Raw genomic sequence first — 25,327 nt, 5'->3', positions numbered from 1 at the left:
CGATGGTTCAGTACCTCCAATAAGGTTAAGAACCACTGGTCTAGTTGATCTCTGAGGTGTTCTGGGCCTCGTCTCTGTAGATGAAAAAAGATTCTGAACTCAAGTTTGGAGATGGGAAGGAGCTGATTGGCTGGTCTGAAATCTATGTTACAGACAGATACGGGAAGCAACCTGTTGCAGACATCGTACTGGAAATGCTACTTGTGGTGGGAACTAGGGATTTCAATAGATACATACACTACCGTTCAAAAGTTTGGGATCACTTAGAAATGTCCTTATTTTTCAAAGAAAAGCATTGTTTTTTTCAATGAAGATAACATTAAATCAATCAGAAATACACTCTATACATTGTTAATGTGGTAAATGACTATTCTAGGTGGAAACGTCTGGTTTCTAATGAAATATCTCCATAGGTGTATAGAGGCCCATTTCCAGCAACTATCACTCCAATGTTCTAATGGTACATTGTGTTTGCTAATTGCCTTAGCAGACTAATGGATGATTAGAAAACCCTTGAAAACCCTTGTGCAATTATGTTAGCACAGCTGAAAACAGTTATGCTGGAGATATAAGCTATAAAACTGGCCTTCCTTTGAGCTAGTTGATTATCTGGAGCATCACATTTGTGGGTTCGATAAGACTCTCAAAATGGCCAGAAAAAAAGAACTTTCATGTGAAACTCGCCAGTCTATTCTTGTCCTTAGAAATGAAGGCTATTCCATGCGAGAAATTGCAAAGAAACTGAAAATTTCCTCCAGCGGTGTGTACTACTCCCTTCAGAGAACAGCACAAACGGGCTCTAACCAGAGCAGAAAGAGAAGTGGAGGCCCCGTGCACAACTCAGCAAGAAGACAAGTACATTAGAGTCTCTAGTTTGAGAAATAGACGCCTCACAGGTCCTCAACTGGCAGCTTCTTTAAATGGTACCCGTAAAACGCCAGTGTCAACGTCGACAGTGAAGAGACGACTGGGATGCTGGCCTTCTAGGCAGAGTGGCAAAGAAAAAGCCATATCTGAGACTGGCCAAAAAAAAGAAAAGATTGGTATGGGCAAAAGAACACAGGCATTGGACAGAGGAAGATTGGAAAAAGGTGTTATGGACAGATGAATCCAAGTTTGAGGTGTTTGGATCACACAGAAGAACATTTGTGAGATGCAGAACAGGTGAAAAGATGCTGGAAGAGTGCCTGACACCATCTGTCAAGCATGGTGGAGGTAATGTGATGGTCTGGGGCTGCTTTGGTGCTGGTAAAGTGGGAGATTTGTACCAGGTAAAGGATTTTAAATAAGGAAGGCTATCACTCCATTTTGCAACGCCATGCCATACCCTGTGGGCAGCGCTTGATTGGAGCCAATTTCCTCCTCCAACAGGACAATGACCCAAAGCACACCTCCAAATTGTGCAAGAACTATTTAGGAAGAAGCAGGCAGCTGGTATGTCTGTAATGGAGTGGCCAGCACAGTCACCAGATCTCAACCCCATTGAGCTGTTGTGGGAGCAGCTTGACCGTATGGTCCCAAGAAGTGCCCATCAAGCCAATCCAACTTGTGGCAGGTGCTTCAGGAAGCGTGGGTGACATTTCAACAGATTACCTCAACAAATTAACAGCTAGAATGCCAAAGGTCTGCAATGCTGTAATTGCTGCAAAAGGAGCATTCTTTGACGAAAGCAAAGTTTGAAGAAAAAAATTAATACTTCAAATACAAATCATTATTTCTAACCTTGTCAATGTCTTGACTATATTTTCTATACATTTTGCAACTCATTTGATAAATAAAAGTGTGAGTTTTCATGGAAAACACGAAATTGTCTGGGTGATCCCAACCTTTTGAACGGTAGTGTACGCCATGACATGTTATGAAGAGGAAGCACTCCATGTGATTGAATACATTAATTTTCTTTCATACAGGCCAGAGGATACTCCCGCAAAATGATTTGTATTAATCAATTAAATGTAACAGTAAATGAACTCGAAGGATTTTACTTTGGTTAGTAATTATTGTGACAGCATAGCGCCGTCAGGGAACCCATTCTTTCTACAGTCGGACTTATCATACGTCACGGCCGTACAGCCTGTAGCATTCACCCGCATTGCTTTAGAAGGCTTTATTTAAATGAATACATTGATAGCATAATGATCTTTCCATACAAATAATTTCAGTCGTTGTGAGAAAGTGGCCGGAAGATGACTTCATACATACTTTTACTTAGAAGGCGAGCTGATCCAGGATCAGTCATGGTGATGTTTCAAGGTGTGCGTTTCTATCCATCTGTTTCCATGCATATTTTCAGTTTGCGCACACATTAAAAGTTAAAAACACAGAACGCAAGACATGAAATTATCTCGACAGAGACGGAATAATAATAATCCATTTTATATAGCGCTTTCTAAGATATTCAAAGACGCTTTACATGTTACATTTTATACACCATAGACAGGGCTACGGGGAGCTAGTCCGGGTTGTGTGTTTTGCTCAAGGACACATCGACTAGGGCGGGGATTGAACCACAAACCCCCTGATTGAAGGGCAGACCTGCTAACCACTAACCCACAGTCACCCCAGTATATTTAATGATGACATATATATTAAGCTGCTGCTGCTGCTTTTTCTTCTTCTTTTTCTTCTTCTTCTTCATCCTTGTCTTCGTCTGCTTATCTCAATGAACCAACTCTTATTAATGGAAGAACGGGTGGACACAAGCTTTCGTTTACATTTTATTTGATCCTCTTAAGAATCAGACCACAGAGCAGACCATAGTCTCCAGACTAAGATGGGGATGGGGGGATATCTCACGCATCTCTCTGATGGGAGTTCCTCCACTGCTGCTGCTAACCGATGTTCTCCAGTTAGCTTCAGATCAAATGGAGCCAGAACCTCTTGTGATGATTTCTCTGGATCCCTGCAGGCCTTCACTCTGTCTCACTTAAAGAGGGAAATACTCTGAGTGAGACGTTATGATCCAGACGACTTTCTTCCATTCCCCTACCCATAATGCATCTGCTAAATGAAAATGAACCATTCTCGAGTGTGTTCAGGATTGAGTGTGTGTTAGTAGTGTGGGGCTTTTTTTTTAAATGTGCATGCACATGTGTGCCCTAAGTGGTGCGGAAGAAGGAAACAGGATGCTGAAGACTAATATTAATCCATCAGGGTTGGTGTGTATCTTTGAGTGTGTGTCCTCTCATCTCATTCATTGTATCCAAATGATCTGGTGTCCTCTCTTTTTGCTTGCTTTCTATCTGCAAGACATCCCTGCAGAACATCCTGATCATCTGTCAATAATGAGTCCTGGTTATGGTTAGAGACGGGCTGGTTGCTTCCGTTGATTGTACACAAGCATACTCAGACAAAGGCTATCTTGACTGGGGCTGGGCACTGGGACTGGATACCCCATATAAGCCAGTACCAACCAAGTAGCATCAAAGCAACATATGATACCTGTCGGTACCTAGATCGAGTAAAAATGAATATATGCTGTCTTCTTAGAGCTAACGCGGCGTGTGATTGGCCCACTACAGCAGCGGCTACAACCCATGCAGTCGGGATCGCCTCCACATGGCCCAACAGTGGGAGGCCAAAACATTATTTTACAAAAAAACAAGTTTCAGCACCCTCACCCTCACTCAGAAAGGCAGAAAGGGAGTGAGGAGTGCCGGTGCACAGTAAATTCCCTAGTGTTAAATATTTAGTGTCAACATATATAAACTCTCTTAGAGTTATTACAACACTAGCAAGAGTAAATATCCCTCAGTGTTGGTTTAAATATTCAGAGTTAAACATGTTGGGTAAAATATACTCTGTCAGAGTCAATACAACTAAAGCAAGAGTAAAACTCTCATGTTGATGACAACGTTCACTGTTACTCTGGAAAGCTCCCCCCCCCCCTTCTCCTTTCAAATTGAGTTTCATCATGCACATTTAATTCTAGAAAGAATTTCTCTAAATCACTGTTTTATATCAAATGTTGATATTTCAGCAGAAGCAACATTTTAGAATAACTGAGCAAGAGAGGGTCACTGCAGGTCAAAGTGTCGGACGTCCTCTTCAAGCGCCAAACCTGACTGCCACAGTAAATTCCTCCCCAGTGTTAAAATACACAGTGTTAAAGTGATTTGAGTCTGTCAGAGTCATTACAACTAGAGCTGGAGTAAAAACCCCGGTGATGACAACATTCACTGTTATTTTGGAAAGCTCCGCCCCCTCCTACTCCTTTCAAATTGAGTTTCATCACTCGCGTTTTAATTCTGGAAAGTCTGCAGTAATTTTCTCTAAATCTCTTTTTTATATCAAATATGTTATTTACATTTGACACTCGGACCAGTGTTAATCAAAATTAACACTTCTCAGTGTAGAATAATATCTCTTCCCAGAGTTGCGTTACCTCTGAAATGTTAACACTATGTTCAGTGTTACTTTAACACTCTAAAGATAAGGGACCATATGTTCACTGGCTGAGTGTTCAAATGTACTCTTTAAGTGTTAAATTGACACTGCCAATGCTACTGTGTGCAAAACGTCCCTCTGAAGTCCTCCGGCGTCGGTGTTGGTTCCAGCCCTGAAACCAAGAGCCTGTGGCTTTGAGCTTGTTTCTCCTAAACTTATGAACTGTCTCCTTCTGAGACAGGTGGAAGATATGTGGACAGCACAATTTTCAGCCTTATCTCTAAAATGCTTCATATATTTTATTTTCATGGTGTTTTTAATTCTTCTAAAGTCCCTGTTTCATGTCCGTTGCCTGTCAAGCACTGTTTTATTTTTGTCGTCCCACTCTTGAAAGGCTCCAAATAAATACGCTATCCTTACTTCCTTTCCTCTTCAACTCCCTCCAGAGCTTTACCATTCCTCTTTCTTTACTTATTTCCCTTCTCTACCCATTATTGTACTCTCCCTCCATCCCCCCCAGTCATCTGTCCATCCCACTCTGTCTGCTGAGGTGGAGACAGAGGACAGGCTCACTCAGCCCTAATGGATAAGCTGCACTCCCCTAACTATTAGGATCAATAGCACTCGCTGGAGACAGCGCGGGGGAAGGGGTTCAACACTTCCAGTGTGTCAGAGAGAGGGGAGTGGTCAGCCGAGCGTGTGTGTGTGTGTGCGTGTGTGCGAACACTCATCGACCGAGCCGTTGTACACTTGCTGCAATTATCAAAAAAAATGTTGCGTCCGCAGCCAAACGGAGACGGCAGCAGGAGACGAGTCTTCATTGCGGGACCAGAGTGGTCCTGCCCGGTTGTGCGCCGCAGCCGCAGCGCTGCTGTCCGGTTATTTCAGTATACCTCCCGCCACGCTCTCCCTTCCCTCACCGTCATTCCACATGGATGCGCTCATTCTCACCGGCACCCACCAGACGGTGTCTGACTCACTGCTGCTCTCTCTCTCCCCCACACACTTGCAGGGTGTTGTCAAGGCTGGGGCTCGGGCCAGCCTGTACATGGGTGTGATGAATAGAGAGTGGGGCCAGGACAGCCACCAGGGTGATGAAATGTGTCCTCTTCATCACTTGAAGACGAGCGTAGCACAAGGCCACACGGTGCACCGAGGCACGGCAGATATTCTATGATGAGCTTCAGACGACTGTATAACAGATATTGACGTTGAGCTTTCAGGTTTTCCAGACTGGGTCTGATTTCTCACACCGTCTCCGTCACGTCTCTTGTCAATGGGTCACGCTTCGACACAAGCCGGCTCCAGAATCCTTCTCTGTCTGACTGGGATCTGATTAGAACAAAAGGAACCTCACATATAATCGATCTCATCAGTCAGAGCTCAGCAAGCACACAGAGCCCCCCACCCACCCCACCCCCTGTCTGTGGGGTCGAGTACTGCAGCATGGCGAAGACGCCAGAAACCAGAGTGATGTCACTCTTGTGCTGCAGCCGTCTCAAGCTCAGCATCCTTGATGTTGAACGCACTCCGAATGGACTTCCTCTGGATCTCTGGTCTCGCTGTGTCTTCACACGGAAGAGAACTACAAAAAATTAGGATGCTGGATATAAGAGGACATAAGTCATCGTACCAGCGTCGTGGCATGTTTAACAAACAGGATCTAGTGTGCACACATTTGAACAGTTGGCCCCTTTAATACGCATGAGAACTGCCCAGTGGAAGTCGTCTGGGTCTTTTACTCTGCAGGTCAGTGGCTAACAAGTGCTGGATTTAGGCCCCTCAAAGAGTCGTGAGATGCATTTAAGAAGTCAGTGACAAAGAAGTAGGAAGGCCCAGCTCTGCCTCTCCCCCACATGGTGGCGTGCTTCACATCACTACTCCTCAGCCGCTCTCCTTCCAGTCCATCCACTGATCTCTTGTCCTCCCTCAGGCTTCCCTTCCTTTATAAATGTATCCAGTGTCTTTTTCTGCCGTTCTTTCTGTCCATCACCCCCACCCACCTGCCCCTCGCTTCCTGTTTCAGATTTATTTCCACTGGAGTGAATTTCTCTTGACGTTACACTCCCCTTCTCCTTTTTGTGAGACATGTTGTTCCCCCCCCCCCACTCTCTCTCTTGCTGAACACTCTTCCCCACCATCTTACATTCCTATCGAGTCAATTAGCATGGGCTGTGGGCTGTGATCTGTTTCATCTGTCTGGGCCTCGCTAGAGCAATCATATAACTATCAGCCTGAACGGCATTATATGTCCTCTGCAGACCATAACAGGGACAAATGTCTCTATTAATATGCGCATACTGCATTTCAGCCATGATGAAAATATTGGCTACCGCGCCCCCCGCCCCCCTACAGGCTACCGTAGTGTGAAACAGGGCTGATGTCATCATCATTCATCATGCCCCCTTACAAACCTCCCCGTGAATATCAATATAGGCCTCGACCTTCGCGTCTGCCTCGTGGAGAGAGATGCTGCTAGATTATGAGATTATGACCAGGTCAAGCCATGAACTCCCATGATTGGTCAGAAGTTGGGCCTAAGTAGCAGAGTTGTCCTTGGTGACGGGCGGGGAAGACATATTTTTGTGTTTTTGGGGCTAATTAGTAATAAGTGGGTGATAAGGATGGGGCATATGTGTGTCCAGCTCTTTCACTGATGCTGACAGGAAGTGTGTTGTCAGGATGTCGTGGACAGAGAGAGAGAGAGAGGACCCAAATGCCGACAACTCTTCCAAAGAAAGATTTAATTCTTTACTTCCAGGTGACACACGCGAACAGTACGACAAACTCAATGTACCTTCTTTGAAAGAAGAAATAACTTCCCTTTTACAAATGAAACCATGTGCTACTGTGGCTAATGCCAGTTAAGATATATCGCTGTGTAACCGCTGTTATTGAGTCGGTTTTCCTCTCGTCCTCACATTTAGTCAGCAATAGGTAAACATTCTGGCTTTAATCTTTAAAAACAACAACCAGTCTGCATCATTTCTCCATCGTGCCGTGTCCAGTATAACAGAAGGTTGATTGTTGAGGTTCGAGATGGTCCGGTGGAACATGTATACATCTGTAAGGGTTTAGTTCTATCCCCGTCAAACCAGAAAGGGTTTGAGGACTCTCACAGACATTTTGAGCCCTTTATAAAAGAAATTGCCGGAAGTCCGCATTTCTGAAGACCTTGCCCAAGGGAATTACCCACAAATCATTGCAATGACATGTTAAACACAGGGTTACAGTGGAAGCACGGAGATATAAAAGAGAAAAGAGGACGGCACATGTTCAGCCTGGTATGTTCCCATTATTCAGAAACATGAAAGACTAAAGGTGGAACATAGAAACACACAAAATCAGAGGTTATCTATGTATTTATTTATTCATCAAACATTTAATTTAGTCATTGAAGCAGTTTTGACAAAAATGATGAAATAGATATTTGAATTTAACCTGTGCAAAGTATTTTTATTCCTCTTATAGTTTTAATGATGAAGACGCTTGCCATTTTGTTTCTCATCATCCGTTGTCTCGGTTTTCAGGGTCCTTCAGCACTGAAGTGTTGCATTGTGGGTTCCCCTCCAGCAGCGTCAGCTTCTCGATCATCTCCATTTTCATTTTTGAGTCTCTGTGTGTATAATATGTGTGTGTTGACTGCATGTACAGGCGAAGGTTGAGGTTGATTGATACCTTGAACCCTCATCTGCAGTGCTAATGCACTGGTCACGGCCACAAGGCCTCAAAGACGGGGGAAGCTGAGGTCAATTTGGGGCTCTGCAGGGGGCTCAGGTTAGGGGAGAGAGAGAGAGAGAGAGAGAGAGAGAGAGAGAGAGAGAGAGAGAGAGAGAGAGAGAGAGAGAGAGAGAGAGAGAGAGAGAGAGAGAGAGAGAGAGAGAGAGAGAGAGAGAGAGAGAGAGAGAGAGAGAGAGAGAGAGAGAGAGAGAGAGAGAGAGAGAGAGAGAGAGAGAGAGAGAGAATATTTACTGGTGTTGCAGGCCAGCCCAGCAGGGGGCCATTGAGAGTCATTAAATTGCAGCCATTTGTACACATTGATTAGCCTCTTATCCGACAACCCGCTCATACCTCACGCCTAATTGGTAAATCCATTGACTTTTTCTTGTACAATTAAAACTACACTTTGAGTTTACAAAAAGAATGTTGTCTATTAATGTCCACACTAATGGAGGTCGTCTATACCGCTCAACGCACTTTTTAGCAGATTAAGCAGTTTTAGAACCATGGAGTAATTTGGGTTGTACCTTTTTTTTGTTTTTTTTCAAACATTTATCTGCAGAAACACACAATGAATAGACAACACATGTTATTTATGAAGCTTTAAAGAATTGAACTTTGCAAAACATGAAGACTGAAATGGAACTATTGTCACTATTCAATCAGAACTATTCAATTTAATTCAGTTTATTTTTATACAGCCCAATATCACAAATTACAAATGTGCCTCTGCCGTCTGTACACATACGACATCCCTGTCCCCACTAGTGATTTTCCTTGAGACCACCTCATGCAAAGCGAACCACCTCATGTCGTGGACCCTTCAGGACCAACATAGTCATCGTGCAGAGGACACCCCTGTGTGCTGGTGATACCAGCGGAGGGACAGGTGAGGTTCCGTGGTGTCGGGGGTGCACACACAGCGGTTTGGCCTACGGCTTCAGCCCCCAGAAGTTCTTGAGACCCGCTCATCGGGGCTCCAGGAAGTGAAGAAGTTGGTTTGTAAAGGTAACTGCAGTCGACTTGCTCGACTCCACAGAGCCCCCAAAGCTCATTTTACAAATATTAGCTGTGATTCCACCATTTGACCACAAAGTCAAACGAGCTGCACAGCCTGGCGCTCAATGTAGAAACAAATATTTCAATTTCAAACTCAATTCTCAATGTTATGAACGCCTGTAACAAGTCTGTAACACCGGGCTGTCCGGTTCTCACGGCTTCCCCTGAACGCAACACGTGTGTGTCTTATTTACTCTCTGAACTAATTACCAGAGGAGTTCTGGTGAGGACAGCTGAACCTCAGCAGCTGAATATGGATACAATCCGACCGGCACACAGCGTCCTTCTACAAACCAAACCAAAGCTAACGCCGTGGATCTGCATGCACTTTATCCCTGTATGGATACATTTGGAACATAAAGTGAAACTACATATGAAATTATAACTTGTATAGTTTCACCACATGGTCCAGAGAAAGTGTTCTTTCTGTATGAAAGCTCAAATATATACCAGGAGAATTTGTTTAAGAGAAGTCTGTATTTTTTATGAGTGAATAAGAGCAGCTTGTTATGTCACATGACTGAAAACACTGAATTTGGTGTTTTAATTCCTATGATGCTGCTACAGGCAGCATTTAATTTATTTTCTCATTGTTTCTACTTGCAATGGTTGTATGTAACACTCCAGTTGACACATTTCTCTTCTATTTGTCATCTCTTTAATGTGCACATGCTTGTGCATGAGTAGTGAACGTCAGTGCGGGCTCTAATCTGTCCCAAGTGTTGTATCACTGCAGACGCTCCGCCTCGTAGTAGTGAGTCGTATACTTTGAGGCTGTAAGGTCTTCCTCTCCTTGGATTCCACGCCACCACATGAAAACACCCTGTTCTCCACCACTGGAGGATCTGTTCCTCGCATCGCCTTTCACTCCCCCACTCCTCAAGTGACAGAGGAAAAAGGAGTTGCTCGGTCCCTGGAGGGGAAGATTGATTTCAGCCTCCAGGGACACTGGTCACTGGATAGAGTTGGGACTCTTCTCCTCATACTCCCACCTTCCCTCTACGCCGTGACTCCTCCCCGCCATCCCTGTGCCCTAATGCTTTGCAGATGTCTCCAAAACCGTACCTCTAAAAAACAAAGCCAAAAATAGCTAACCGCACCACCCACAGTTAAGCTAACTCCCTCTTTGCACAGCCAATATCGGGGCTCATTAGTTCAATTCAATTCAATTCAGTTTATTTGTATAGCCCAATTTCAAAAAGTACAAATTTGTCTCGGAGTGTTTTACAATCTGAACACATGAACATCCCTGTCCCAAAACCTCACATCGGATCAGGAAAAACTCCCAAATAACCCTTCAGGGGGAAAAAAGGGAAGAAACCTTCAGGAGAGCAACAGAGGAGGATCCCTCTCCAGGATGGACAGAAGCAAGAGATGTAATGTGTACAGAAGGACAGATTTAGAGTTAATATACATTAAATGAATATGAGTGTATGAATAGTTCATAGTAGGCATATTCCACGATGGAGACCTCCACGATCCATCAGGCAGATGGAGGTAGAGAGGAGGAGTGGGCGGAGTCTCAACAGTGGGCGGAGTCTCAACAGGGCAGTGGCGTAGTTGGTAGCAGGAATTCCACGACCCAGACCTCGATGATCCATCAGCAGATAGGATCTATGCCGTCTCATAGGGTCCGATGACCCCATGAGACGTGAAGTCAAAAGGACTCCGGGGAGAAAGCAGAGTTAGTAACGTGTGATGGAGAGATGAAAATTCATCCCTAAGGAGAGAAAAGAGGAGATAGGTACTCAGTGCATCCTAAAACGTCCCCCGGCAGCTATAAGCCTATAGCAGCATATCAAGGGGCTGGACCAGGTGAACCTGATTCAGCCCTAACTATAAGCTCTGTCAAAGAGGAAAGTCTTAAGTCTACTCTTAAACGAGGTGACTGTGTCTGCCTCCCGGACTGAAGGTGGAAGCTGCTTCCATAAAAGAGGAGCTTGATAACTAAAGGCTCTGGCTCCCATCCTACTTTTTAAGACTCTAGGACAGGGGTCAGGAACCTTTTTGACTGGGAGAGCCATAAAAGTGACTTTTTCTTTGCTCCGCCCCGATGCGCGCGCACACGCCGGCATCGGAGCTCTGCAGCGCGCGAGACGGAGAGCCGAGAAGTGTTCACGCGACACGTAGAGACAGAAATGACATGCTGCTGTAGATACGATCAATAACAGACGGCTGTTTAGTTCAATAAAAGAACAAAGACGTGCTCTTTAAGAAAAGGGACCTTAAATTACTTCTGCTGTAATCAGGCGCGATAGAGAAAATTACAAGGTGGCGGGTGGAGATTTTTTTTTTTCTCAACTCAAAATTGTCCGCGAGCCATAGGTTCCCGACCCCTGCTCTAGGAACTACTTGTGAGCGCAGCTCTCTAGTGGGGCAATATGGTACTACAAGCTCCTTAAGATATGATGGAGCATCACCAATCAAGGCTTTGCAGGTCAGGAGAAGAATTTTAAAAGTGATTCTTGATTTTACGGGGAGCCAGTGCAGAGCAGCTAGTGCAGGAGTGATGTGATCTCTTTTCTTAGTTTTACTGAGAATACGAGCTGCAGCATTCTGGATCAACTGGAGGGACCTAAGAGATTTATTAGAGCAGCCTGATAATAAGGAGTTGCAGTAATCCAGTCTCGAAGTAACGAACGCGTGAACCAATTTTTCTGTATCTTTTTGAGACAAGATGTGCCTGATTTCTTAAATATTACGTAGATGAAAAAATGCAGTCCTTGAGGTTTGCTTTACGTGGGAGTTAAAGGACAAGTCCCGATCAAAGATAACGCTGAGATTCTTTACAGTGGTGTTGGATGCCAGGGCAATGCCGTCTACAGAAACCACATCACCAGATAATTGATCTCTGAAGCGCTCAGGGCCGAGTAAAATTACTTCTGTTTTGTCTGAGTTTAACATCAAGAAGTTGCAGGTCATCCATGTTTTTATGTCTTTAAGACATGCTTGAATTTTACTGAGTTGGTTGCTCTCCTCTGGTTTTATCGATTGCCGGTTGCTAGCGTGTGTTGACCCGTGTTGGCCTCTGGAGCGGTGTCAGCGGGCCGATGCTCGGAGGCCACGCAGGTTGTTCCAAAGCCCCGTGTGAGCGCTTACGGGCGCCAGTCGCCCTCGCACGATGACGCGGGCCAACGTTGGCTTTGAGCTGTACAGCAGAACAAGGGAGAACAAGCGCCAGCGATCCAAAAGCAGTCGCCGTGTGTCAGGGTGAACAAACGGCTGATCAAGAACCATTAACCCCAGAGACTCCGGCAGCCTGCACTCAGGGCCAGAAGCCATTTCAGACGTGCCATGCTGCTGCTGCCCTCCACCAATCAGAGCTCCTGTCCTCAGCTCCTTGGGAAGCTGCAAACCAGCCATGTCCAGGTCCCGCCCCCACGCCTGTTGCATCGTCAGGCTGCAGTGTAGATTTGTTTACTGTTAGCTTGTCCAATTAACCCAGCAGGCCTCGAGCATGCACATAGAAACTAGTTTGTCTGATGGAGGGGGCACTCCTTTCACGCATTGGCTCACTATGAAACAAAAGTACATCATAAATAGAGTGAAAAATGAATAAAATGAAACTAATAATGAAACTCTTCATGAAAAAAAGGTGTAGAAAGCAACTGTAAAGGCTGTTTCCTCTTGACCAGGTCACCTGAATCCCTGCTTCCCCGTCACCTACAACAGTGGAGCAGAACAATTGGTATTTCATGTGGTGTAGTGAAATTAATGACTAGAGGAGGTTTTTCTTTGAGGGTGAGGAATCCACTCTGACTTCCAAAAGAAGTATTGGTTATTGTGACACAGAGAAAAGACACTAACTTGTTTTAGCTCACCAAACTTAAGTTGGACAGTGCTTTGATTGAGGCGGCAAAAGCTTGAGCGCGGCTTAGCGTAGAACACCGAGCACGTGGAAACATTCGCATTCCCTGGACAAGCAAAACATTCCCCCGCCACCGACCGGAGGACACCAGCATCTTTATTGTGTTGCCCTGCCGCTCTGCGTCTTTACACGGCATACTTTCCATTGAGACGCACTCACACACGGCTCATTGAATTATGACTTGTTGTACAAGACTTGACTGTTGGGCCCCTCCCCAAGTGTCAGAGGTCACATGTCACAGTCCGGGATGAGGAGAAGGGGTAAAGTCCCGCTTTCTCTCCGACCCATTTCTGGGTGCAGCGCGGCGGAGATGTCGGTACAAAGGCCTCATTCTTGGGGGGGGGGGGGGGGGGTGTTCACAAAGATGCCGGTCTCGTCCGATCGCAGGCGAGGATGGGAGGGGGGGGGGGGGAGCAACTCACAAGTTCGCGGAGCTGTCCCTGGGTGGCTGATCTTGACCTACAACACATGTTCCCCCCCCCCCCTCCCTACCCCTCTGTGATCCTGAGAGACGGACATGTAGTATTCCTCTTGACACCAGAGTCCAAGTGTTGCTTCCGCCGCGCTGCTCGCCTTTAGTTCTTGAGAGAAACCTCCGGTGGGTCTCGGCCTCTCTGCAGCGCCGCGCTTCGGTGTTATTGTTTTGGTGCTGCGGCAGGACGGCGTGATGGAGGAGGAGGGGAGGCTTTTGATCAGGCCTCGGGAAGGACGCCGGACAGCACAAGATAAATAGGGGGAGGGGGGAGGTATTGTCAGGTTTGAGTTTCTATAAATAGCACCGTTGGACTTCACCTGATCTCTCCTTCGCTATCTTTCTTTTTTAACTCAATTTCCACGCTGCCGAGAACCACTGCTGACAAGGGCGGAGTCCGACCCGCTCAGCCTCACACACAGCTCTGTGTCGTCTCCCCCCCCCCCCCCCCCCCCCCGGTCTGCAGCTGAGCTTTATGATTTAATTAGAATCTCTTAAGTAAGGCAACTTAAACTGAGCCCCCCCTCCCTCCCTCTCTCTGATTCTTCCAAATGTGGGGAGGGTTTATCCATTTGTCTGACAGGCCGAAGAGGGGAGGGAGAGGAGGAGGAGGAGTGTAGGAAGAGGATGGTGGTGCCGCATGACTAATTTGTGTCTGTTGCTGGAAGTACAGGCAGCTGGTCAAAGTCCTTCCCCTCTCTCTCTCTCTCTCTCCATCCTTCACTCCCTCTCTCTCCCCCTCAAACACAAGCGTTTGACAGCGAGCTGAAGCCGATTGCATGCATGTGTTGTCGTGTGAGTGCGGTGATCCAGGAGTGCCGAGTCACTAACTATGTCCCTCCTGTGTTGCTTCTCCCTCAGGGACTATGGCTCCAAGCGAAAGTCGGGTAAGTCGTCTGCTTTTTACATTTTACCATCACTGTGGTTTTCTCTCTCAACTTGTTGCTCTGAACAGAAGCTGGAGATCTGAGGGGAGGGGGGGGGGGGGTCATCATGACGTATGCAGCGCGCCCGACTAGCCATCGTCTGTGTTTTTGGGAGGGCCCAGTGAGCCCCGTCCAGCCCCGTCCAGCCCCGTCCAGCCCCTTCTGGCTGTCGGGTGAACGTCGTTGTCGGACACACGCAGGGCGATTTATCAATATTTATCGACATGTGGAAATGAGACGATGTCTCTCAGATTCCAGACATGGTCATGTGGCAGAACAGTTTTAATTGCAATGGTTTGAAAGGCTGCATTACATTAAAGGGATTTATTTAGGATATTATTTGCCTTTACCTCCTTAGTGATGATGATATCCACAAATTATTTATCAAGACTCTGAATGTGTAAATATTCTTTAAAGGCCCCAAATGTCAACCCTACAATATCACTGCGGCGTAGAGGTATTTTATTACCTATTGTGAGATGTGAGTTTCTCCATGTTGTGAAGGACTGCTCGTTAGGGGACTTCGCTTTAGTCCTGATCTGTGTGGTCATGATTTCTGGGACTTAAGATGTCATCAAAAACTGAAACGCCTCCATTGGATGCCTCACATGTACGTCAGTAGAGTGCAGGGTTAAACATCCGCCTATGAACCTGAGCCCGTGCCACCAGGTGTCCAACAAACAAAAAAATACAAATAGATATATATATTTTTTTACCTCATTCAGAAAACCTTTGAGCAACGGGACCTCCTGCTAGTGAACAACACTTGCGTGATCCTCCTGCGGGGTGTCGTAGTCCCAGAGGGAGGAGCACTACGAGCTGAGTCACATCCCCAGGAGCTGATTGCTGCTGTGTCGTGTTTTGGGCTTTGAGACGGCTAGACGTATTCATGGTGCGGCTTTTTTCTTCTTTTCTCAGATGCTTCTGAAGGAAAGTGTTCATAGTGATCGGCAGGAAACGGAGCTTCCATGGGGGGGCTGCGGTTGTGTGTGTGTGTGTGTGTGGGGGGGGGGGGGGGCAGCTTCCATGGCGCTGTTTGAAGTGAAACTTCTAAAGATCACAAGCTGTATCTTTGTTTCATTTGTGCTTAAACGGAAGTGCAGAGTAATGTGATTGCAGTCTGTGTATGATATGTACTATACTGTAATGTATTCGCTCGGTGCGGCTCCGAGTCATCCCAGTGGCTCGTCAGCAGATCTCTCTCCAGCACAATCTTGCTGCTGAAGGGGCCGAACAGTGACTTGCATTATGATGCGTTCAGGCTCTATCAGTCCACATGAGTGTTCAGCAGACGTACATTGTAAAGATGTCATGTTCAAATGTAATCTAACGACAGACAGTTTGTTTGAAGGAGACATTTTTTACATAGATATTAGAGACGAATTATGAGCTGTTTACACAAGCTCTCAACAAAGAAATGAAAGTGCAGTTTAAAAAGTCAAATACTGTCCTCAGAAAGAAAATGGAAATGGGCAGGTCTAAAACTGTTGCATCTTCAGGAATCCCGTCTGGGGTCCTGGTGGAGGAGCTCCCCCCCCCCCTCCAATAACGGCCTGGTCTAACAAATACAATTTATACAAATACATTTTTGAAATTCAGTTGAAACACTTTGAATCCCATCTCATAATTCCCAAAAATTGGAGGTTGAAAAGATTTGTCCAACAGAAACCAAACACTCCATCTCACCTCTTGTGAAGCGGGAGACCCAGATGTGTAGCTGAGTCTCGGGGGTCTCTGTGCTCCCCCTTGGCTCTGCAAATGGAGCTGATAGTCAAGGCCAAACTGAGGGGGGGGGGGGGCTGTCAGACAGACACTTGTTTGTTTGTTTATGTGGCACGATGGAGAAGATTTCAGCCTGATGTTGGAATGGCTCTGTCTGTGTGTGTGTGTGTGTGTGAGATAAGATTCTATCAGTCCAACAACAGTGAACTTTGCAAGTTTGTAGGTTTTAGTGGTGCAACGGATAAACACATAACTCTTTTTTTTGATCGGATCAGAGTCACAGAATGGATCAGCACAAAAGATTAAAGGGAGGAAATGTAACTTAACCCTTGTGTTGCCTTAGGGTCATTTTGACCCGAATCAATATTCCACCCTCCCCCCGCCTTTGGGTCATTTTGACCCGATTCAATGTTTCACCCTCCTGTTACCATATTTTACCCTTTGGGTTCAATTTGACGCCAGCAATTAAAACCTCCAGAAAATTATTAGAATTAATATTGTTTTCCAAGTTTAAGTGTGAGGCACTTTATGTTTGTTTGTTGACTACCGAAAGAACACCGACATTAAATATTGAATGGGGTCAAATTAATCTTAAGGCGGGGGGAGAGTGTAATATTGATTCGGGTCAAAATGACCCTAAGGCAACACAAGGGTTAAAGATCCCTGATCATGTTTTTAATGCCGCCGATACTAATTGATGATTATTGATGATCCATGTTAACAGATTTAAACCCCTATATGCAGGATCCAGACTACTTATTTTTGCCACTGTCCCAACAATCATTTCAACCCCTCTGAAGTCTATAAAACATCAACAATTCTAAACTTTGTAAAAGTAATATATAGTGTATGTTCTTCATAAACACACAATTAAAATGATACAGAATTAAAATATAGTTTTTTCATGGATTAAAACATATCTTGTCATGAGTTGTTTTAATGATGGATCATAATCTTCTGAGAGTTCAGTGTAAACAGATTAGAATGTATCTCTAATATCTGCTAATGTTGCTGTGTAAACAACTCCTTCAAACAACTGGATTTATTTCAGTTTCTCACCAACACTACATTTTACTAGATTACATGTGAACACATTACACATTAATCGTTTAGCTTCAACCAATACTCATTTTCACTGAACAGAGCCTGAATACATCGTAATGTACCTGAACAGAACTGTTGTACGTTAGCAGTGCTGGTAACGTTACTAGCTCTCCTGTTGATTATATTATCAGGTCTCACATCTGGTCAGCAAGATCAGCAAATATTCTTACAATCTATAGATTAATTTTATTTAAAGATATGCCATTTTTCACCGTCCACAGACCCTCAATAGCAGAGAAATGGAGACGCTTGGGGTCAGATTTAAAAAGGAGACAGAGAAAACACTGCTGTCTCTGCTGGTTTGTGGCGCCATCACCCAAACCTGTGAGGAGTGAAGCAATCGTTAGTGTGAGGGGAGGGGGTCAGCGTGGGGCGGGCCCAGAGTCAGAGACTTAATACCAATCAGATGTTAGGCGGCGGACTAAGAGCCGCCCGGTGGGTAGTAATCCCGTTAGTTAGCGGGGTTTGACCCTGGCTGACCTGGGACCAGCCTGTGTCCCTCCCTCTGGGGCCAACATCAATCCATCTAAAGCTCCTGAGGCTCCTGAGGGTAGCGGGTTGGGGATTTGGCTCTTTATTGTCTCTCTGGGTCGAGGCAGAAGAACCGTCAGCTCTACAACAGGACCAGTGCTCGCCAGGATCAGGAAGTACGCAAACTTCAATCTCTTCTAAAGATGGTCCGATTCATTTTTTTTCAAAAACTTCACATTTTGAACATTTTCCATGGCTTGAGAAAACGAGATGCACTGGTTGAAGGATGTATCCCACAGAAACCCTGTCTGTTCGCCTCAGCCATCTCTGCTGCCCACTTCTTTTCTTCTCCATATTATTTCTTACCTTCCATGGTTACAGTTACATAACGCTCGACACAGGGCAGAGACATCACTGCTGAAGTGGGCCAAGCTGAAGAGAAGCAGGAGGAATTCTCTTGGAGCCGTTGAGACCTCTCACGTCTCTCGTCTCACATCCTCTAAACCAGGGGTCTCCAACTAATGTTCAACAAGGTCCAGGTCGAGAAAATGTCCTCAGGCAAAGATCCGAAACATCACAGTAATGTCTAACTCGTGCTATGATTTAGTCACATATTTATTGAAGTAGCCTATAGCAGTTATTTCAAAATCTGTATGTAGTCAACCACTGATTGTAAAATCCAATAAATAAATAATATCTAAAAATAATTCATTATCAGTATTCGAATTTAACTAGATGCATTATTAATAATTATTAATAATTAATTAAATACTCCAATAATAAATACATATTCTTTCATTTTAATTACAATAAGGGATGGATTTTTAAAAATGTTATTGAAAAATGTTTCTCTTAAAATAAAGTTCTTCATTTGACAAAAATACATTTAACTTAATTGTATTTGCTCTGTAGCTTTAAATTCAGTTAATTCAGGTGATGTCAACCAAAAATGCCACAATATTATATTATTCTCTGATACAATGTGTGTGCAGGGACTAAATCTTTTATTAAAACCGCTCTGTTCTCTCTGTTGACATTATTGTTGGACAGTGAATGAATGTGTTAGGATTGTGATTGGGCTCTGAGATAATTTATGTTTTTGTTCCTTCATTTCTGATGTGAGTCGTTACGTTTGCTCCAAAGAGTTGAGCTTTGTTTTGATAATCGTCACGTTCTCTGAACACATGAGACATCCTAGTTTTGGACTTCCTTTGGGAAGAATGAACATAGTCAAAGTCTCTGCTTTCTGTATTTACATTTCTCTTGTTGGAGAACAACCTGTGAAAAAACTTCTCTCACTCGTTCTGTTCCGACTTTTCGGTCTCTCCTCCTTCAGTCTGTGTACATCTCACTCGAGCTGCGATGCTTCCCAGAATACGCATATTTGGTTGGCCGAGTAACATCACGTGATGTGATTCACAACGCATGTAATTACTCAGAGTGTTTCTGGACCGCTGAACGAGTGCCGTAAAGGCTGGAAAAGCTGCGCCGGTTAAAATATAAGTGCTCCGTCAATTTAATAATGATCAATTATCAATAACTTATAGGTCCATGGTCCAGATACAACTGGACCCTGAACCAGGGGTCAACGTACCTGTTGACCCCTGCTCTGAACCCATAGACGGTTGCATTTATCCATCAAATTGAAGAATCTGACCGTCACATTCAATGCCAACTTTCAATACGTTTAACCCTATTGTTCACTTCATTGTTCCTGAAAAGACACAAAGATAAATGTTCATATATTTTATATCCAGGGAGGTGAATGGTCGTCTGGGGTGTGGAAAAAGCAGTAGACAAACCCAAATGAGTGGAGCTTTAGCGTAGACCTCTTTTTCAACGTTCAGCTTCATGCTTCTCACGGGAGCTTTGGAAGGACTCTACAACCTATCCGCTTCGTTGATTTTCACTCATCTCCAAACGTGAAACAAAGCCGATGCAAAGATTCACATAACAAGCTCCTGGAACAAGTTTAGTTGCTTTCAAACAAGTGGGTCATTATTTTTGCTCGCTTTAAGCAAAAGAGGAATTTAAGACCAAATACAGGCACGCTGTACAGCTCGTGATGATGCACATTTCTTGTAGTATTGTAAAGGCAGCCTGTTCACACTCAACTCGCCAAATACAGACGCCTGGCCAGTGGCCCTCAGCACCGAGGAGCCCTTCAGTGCCTCTATGAGACACGCTGGGCTTTCAGTATTACACAAAACCGCAACCTTTTCTAAACCTAACCAAGTGGTTTTGTGTCGTAACCAAACCCCCAAACCAAGTGAGTACGGAAAGTATTCAGACCCCTTTAAAATGTTCACTCTTTGTTTCATTCCAGCCATTTGCTAAATTCAAAAAAGTTCATTTTATTTCTCATTATTGTACACTCAGCACACTGGCTGCAATGAAACATAGAGCGACACATTTAAAGGGGTCTGAATACTCTCCGCACCCACTGTATGTCAGACTGTTGTAACCAAGCAGAAACGGACCGTCGTGTGAAGCTATGCGGTCCACTGACCAGGCGTTGGTGTTTGAAGAGTGTGTCGGGGAAGAGCGCTCCTGCTTGCTCTCAGTGGAACAAGCAGCTTTATTTATAACTGACAGTCAGTTAAAGGCAGTGCTGAATAAATAGTTTTAAAGGGTTCCTCTCTTGCAGCCTTGGGTGGTGAATTCCATCGTTGGTGCAGAGTTCACACGCAGCGCTGAGGCATTGGCCTGGGCCTCTGGCTGTTTGTTGCACTGCTGGCTCACTTCCAGGACAAGATGACAGCCAGAAGCAAAAATATTATTTTGGCCTTAAATCAAACTTGAAATCCTGGCCTCCCTGAGCTATAGCACGGCAGCTCTATCTGCTGCGCCCCGAGCTTCAGTCAGTGCTGCTATTGGTTCGAAATGTGTGACTGAAATCAAATTATCCGTCAAATTAGGGAACACCTAAGTCGGACACCGCGGTCCGACTTGATCCCGACACCCTGGACCCGATAGCGGTCCCGATCAGTTGATCGACTCGACCTGCATGTAACTCTGAATGATTTTGGAACCTCGAATTCGACTGCATCCTTTAGCCTCCTCCTCCCTCCCTCTCCTCTCCTCTCCCTCCTCCTCCTCCCCATGTCGTGAAAAGGAAAGAAGGGCGATAATAAAAATTCTCCGTGTACGCCTCTCTCGTCTCCTCTCTCCGTTCCTATCAGCGCCATTTGCCATTTTGCATTTGCTGTACTTATAATAATATGGAAGAATAGAAGAATAGTTAGTCTTGCTCTCGCTCTCTCTCCTTCCATCTTGTTGTTGTTGGTGGTGGGGGGGGTGGGAGCGGAAAATGCTGTATCACCCACGGTTGTAAAAAAAACAGAAAACCCCCATCCATTATGACATGCTTGCATGACGCCAATGATGAATTACTCACTGCCATGTATATTGGGATAACAGCAGATCCCCCAAAAGATAGCATAGTCCGACTAAAGCAAGATTCGAATTATACCATCATGTAAACGCACTGAGTGACCGTGATGTATGGTGCTTCATTTCCTGGTGGGGGGGGGGGGGGGGGCAGAGATCGAGATGTTGTTTTGTAGAAGGAGAGGGGTGGGGGTCAGGAACGAACTTTCGAAGTGGCTGACGCCCATCTCAGACATTCCAGGAGGTCCAGATCGAGGGAGGGAAGGAAGGAATGGCGAAGGATATGGAGAGAGGGGGCTTTCGCAGGAAGTTTAAAGGAGGGGGAGTCTGGAGTCTCTGTACTAAAACTGTACCAAAGCTTTAGCTCACTTGCCCTCAGATGCACTTCTTTCTCTTCAGCACGAAGATGAACACAGAGCTCAAAACCCCCCCCCATGCTACGACTTTGTGCCTCATCCCCCGGTTTCCCTCTCCGCCTCTTCATATGTTGTGATTCAATGAAGGTGTGCTTTGCCGTACTGTTGCTTCCGCATGCTGTCCAACTGAATAATCTCTCTGCTTCTCTCCTTCCCTCTCTTTGTCTGCAGTATGGATGTACGGCTTTACAGACAGCCCGAGGAAAGAGGCCTCAGGTAGCCTTGTGTGTGTCTAACACGTTGACTATGCATGAGCCTCTGCGAGAGTCACGCACCAGCTGCATCGCTTGTTTTGTCCTCGTCACTTTCTTCTCACACTTCAGCTTTCTGTCAGCATCTGCTTTGCATGCTCTGTCACCATCCTCTCCTTCATCCCATCCCGTCTGCTTAAGTCCAGGCTCTCTCTCTCTCTCTCTCTCTCTCTCTCTCTCTCTGCAGTCTGTCCATGCATCTCTGCAGGCCTGCTCGGCAAAACAACAGCCGGGCACAGAGCACGTAGGTCTGCATGTGGCACCTGAAGTGAGGTGTCAAGTCTGGTCCTGTACATTCTGTCTGCCACGGGGCCGCAGAGCTCTGCCTGCACTGGTGACCCCACTGGGATTGTAGTTGTCAAACTTGTCACCATTGCAAACAAACTGGGAAAATCACTTAAATTTGGCCCCGGGCCACGTACAAACGCCCATTTTTACACAGATTCAAGCACAGATTTGGCACATCTGCTGAGCATTTAACCAATGTTGAGGCATTAAACTGTGAGAAAGGCATTCCATCAGAGCTTTCCGCGTCAATACGAGCTTCGGAACAACAAAGACAAAACAGGGCCATATTTAAGTTCATGTGTAACAAAAAGAACTTGTGCAACAAAAGTATGAAGACGCAGCAGGTCTTCAGGATTGATGGTATTTTCCAACAGGGCTGGTTGCCATTAAACAGTATAAAGCGCTCAAATAGACGGATCTGTGCTGCTTTATTTCCTCGGGCTGACTGTGATTGCTCCCCCCTGACGCTCTCCACAACATGCCGCTCCTCTTTATTTGTCCTCCGGGGAGAATACTGCAGACTGACAGACAGACGGAAAAGAAACAGCCGAGTGTGGCAGGAAGGTTATGAGCATCTCCTGGGGTTTTCACGACATGGAGGGAGATGCTTGGATGGGTTTGACGCACAAAAAGCTTCAACCTACTTTTTTAAATTCTTCCGTGCTGCTGAAATGCAAGATTGCGCCGCACGCGTCAAAGTATGAAAAGGCCTTTTGTGGAAATGTCCTCATTCTTGTGAGCTAGACTTTATTCGGTTCTTCTCCCCTCAGATCTTGAAGGGCAGCGGCATCTCACGTGCGCTGCTTCACAATCCAATTCAATAGAAACACGTGACAGACGGATAAAGAGGCTGACGGCTGGAGAATTCGCCGTCTCGCATGCAGTAATTGGGAAGATGGAGAGATCTGCTGACGAACAGCGCTGTGTGCGTCCTAATCAGCAAGCGCTCACGTCTCTGATCATCAGAGGCTCCCCGTGGTTTATGCATCAGTCCGCTGCACATGCTCTGTTTGGACCATCGCTGCTTTCCCCCTCCCTTGTCCGTCCGATCCATCAGATCGATCCAATCCATCCGATCCGATAAACAATGATGGAAACATGCAAGGTCACCCGTGATACGGTCTACTGATACTCGTCGTTGTCATGAAGAGGCAGGGGGATAGAGGCACAATGCTCTTTGTCAGGGACTGGAGTGCGTTGCCAAGATGTGATTAACATTACAAACTGAATAGGTGCAAATAGTTTCACTCCAAAAGGAGAACAAATGCCCTGCAGGATTTCCTATATAGTGTCGATGGTTGATGCCGTTGCGGCCAAAAGTAAAGTTTGTATAAACATTCTGGTTTGATGTCTAAAACCAGGGTTCATAGCCTGACTTTAACAATTAGTCCCCATGTAGTTCAGTATTTCGGGCTTCTCTCTGAAGATGAGAAAGATTTAGAAGCAGAGGAACAGCTGGTCTGGTCCAATCCAGAGTTCAGGACTTTGCTAAGCAACACCTCCGAAGTGAGAACACATTCTAATGAACTGAGTCTCTTTGTGATGAAACACATTCAACATGCTCATTACTGAGCTATGGAGGAGCGTGTGTGTCTGTTGCTCTCATGGCTTAATGTTAATCAAAGGTAATCCTCTTCTATCAATCTTCTTCACTTCACCATCAAAAGCATATTATGTATTTATTTATTTCACCTGCGATGGAAGAATATGCAGCATATATATGTATATATATATATATATATACATATATATATATATTTATATACACATTATATATTATACAAATAATATAGATAGATAGACAAAATTGTGTGTATATATATATATTAATATATATACATATATAAAATATAGTCACTATTCACTTTTTATTATTTAAGTTTTATTACTTTTTTTTAAATCATGACCCATCCCTACTCTAATCACTTTGCGTTTGATGTTCATGAACCCAAACGTATTTATTTCGGTGTTACTAGAAGTTCAGTTCTACAGTGATCCAGTTTGTTCAGTTTGTAAAAGAGTCAAAGGCTGATGGACCGATTTCATATCAGATTTGTTTCTTTTTATTTCCTGCTCCAAACTATCCTTACTATACCGACCTGTAAAATCTGCCGCTCATGAACGGCATCAGTGAATCATCATACCTCTGCATTTCAAACTGTCCAATAGCCGCGTTCTGTCTGGCGAGTAGGTTGAATTGATTGGGTGTTGGGAGCAGCTTGTCCTGTCATGTGCAGTAGAAACACAGAGACGGGGACTCTGCCTCTTCCGCCATACAACTTCCATTTCTGTGTTCCCATTGTATAAATGTGTCTCTCCATGGCACAAACAAGTCCAGAGGAATCAGATGAGACGTTAACTCTGCCGGCAGGGAAGGGGTTGAACATCAGAGAGAAAACAGAGTGCCGAAGCCCAACTCGAATGCTTTCTTCTTTTGTTTCACATAAACATGGACCCAGCCTCCTTCCCTGCTTCTCTCTCTCTCTCTCTCTTGTCCACTCATATGTTTCTATTTAAGGCCAGCGGTGCCGACTACCATGATTGGTGTGTCCCGCCCCCCCTCCCCCAGACTTGCCGTCCAACGGCTGGCTCCCAAAGGCGGTGGAGGAGGAGAGGCCTTTCCTCTCAACCGCAGTGCTGATTTTCCACAGGGAAACTTCTTCCACTCACTCGCTCCCCAGTCTTCCCCTCAAGCGGTAGCAGCTCCTCCACTTCTCCACGTTTTGTCTTTCTCCCGCCTCGGTGCCCTTCTTCTTGGATCTTAAAAAGTTTTGGATTCTGTCATGGACCCCTTCAGGTGTGAGATGCAGCCCCTGCAAACGTTTTCCTCGCGTCCCCTCCGTTTGTTTTGATTCCTCTCCGATGCTCCTCAGCCCGTCGCTGTGGGCCGAGGGTCGACTCGGCAATGTGGCCACACGTTTGGGACTATGCAGCAAAGTCGTGAGCTCGCTTTCTGATTGGTCAGGGAGGTACCGCGGCTGGGAGCGGGGGGCTGGTCGATGGCGGCGTACCGGGCGCACAGCGGCGGCGGTATAGTCGGTCGCAGGAGGAGGAGGTCGCGGGGCGCCACGGCGGGCAGGTGGCTGACGGCCTGTTTCTTCCCCTCAGGGATCGACAGCTCGGAGCCCATGGTGCTGGAGCAGTACGTGGCCGTGGCCAACTACGAGAGGCAAGAGAACTCGGAGATCAGCCTCAAGGCCGGCGAGACGGTCGACGTGATCGAGAAGAGCGAAAGTGGTGAGTGGAGTCTTTGT

The 25,327-nt window shown here is 45.5% G+C and overlaps 2 protein-coding genes across 12 annotated transcripts in view; one reads left to right on the top strand and one right to left on the bottom strand.

The window, feature by feature from the left end:
* neurl1aa (neuralized E3 ubiquitin protein ligase 1Aa) overlaps positions 1–25,327 on the bottom strand; it is a 130,186-nt gene that overhangs the window by 14,062 nt on the left and 90,797 nt on the right. The gene's annotated exons all lie outside the window — the stretch shown is intronic.
* sh3pxd2aa (SH3 and PX domains 2Aa) overlaps positions 1–25,327 on the top strand; it is a 96,358-nt gene that overhangs the window by 38,831 nt on the left and 32,200 nt on the right. For 5 of the 11 annotated variants that reach the window (XM_056409404.1, XM_056409397.1, XM_056409394.1 and 2 more), the window contains exons 6-8: positions 14,367–14,392; positions 21,706–21,750; positions 25,182–25,310. In XM_056409404.1, coding sequence (XP_056265379.1) covers positions 14,367–14,392; positions 21,706–21,750; positions 25,182–25,310 — 200 coding nt within the window. Of the gene's footprint in view, positions 1–14,366; positions 14,393–21,705; positions 21,751–24,780; positions 25,104–25,181; positions 25,311–25,327 lie in introns of those variants that run through there. The other 6 variants (XM_056409398.1, XM_056409396.1, XM_056409395.1 and 3 more) reach the window with 4 other exon arrangements.

The sequence above is a fragment of the Pseudoliparis swirei genome, chromosome 24 (genome assembly GCF_029220125.1).
Source record: "Pseudoliparis swirei isolate HS2019 ecotype Mariana Trench chromosome 24, NWPU_hadal_v1, whole genome shotgun sequence".
Lineage (NCBI taxonomy): Eukaryota > Metazoa > Chordata > Actinopteri > Perciformes > Liparidae > Pseudoliparis > Pseudoliparis swirei.
Note: the sequence above shows the minus strand (reverse complement) of the source record. Positions and strands in the feature narration are given on the sequence as shown.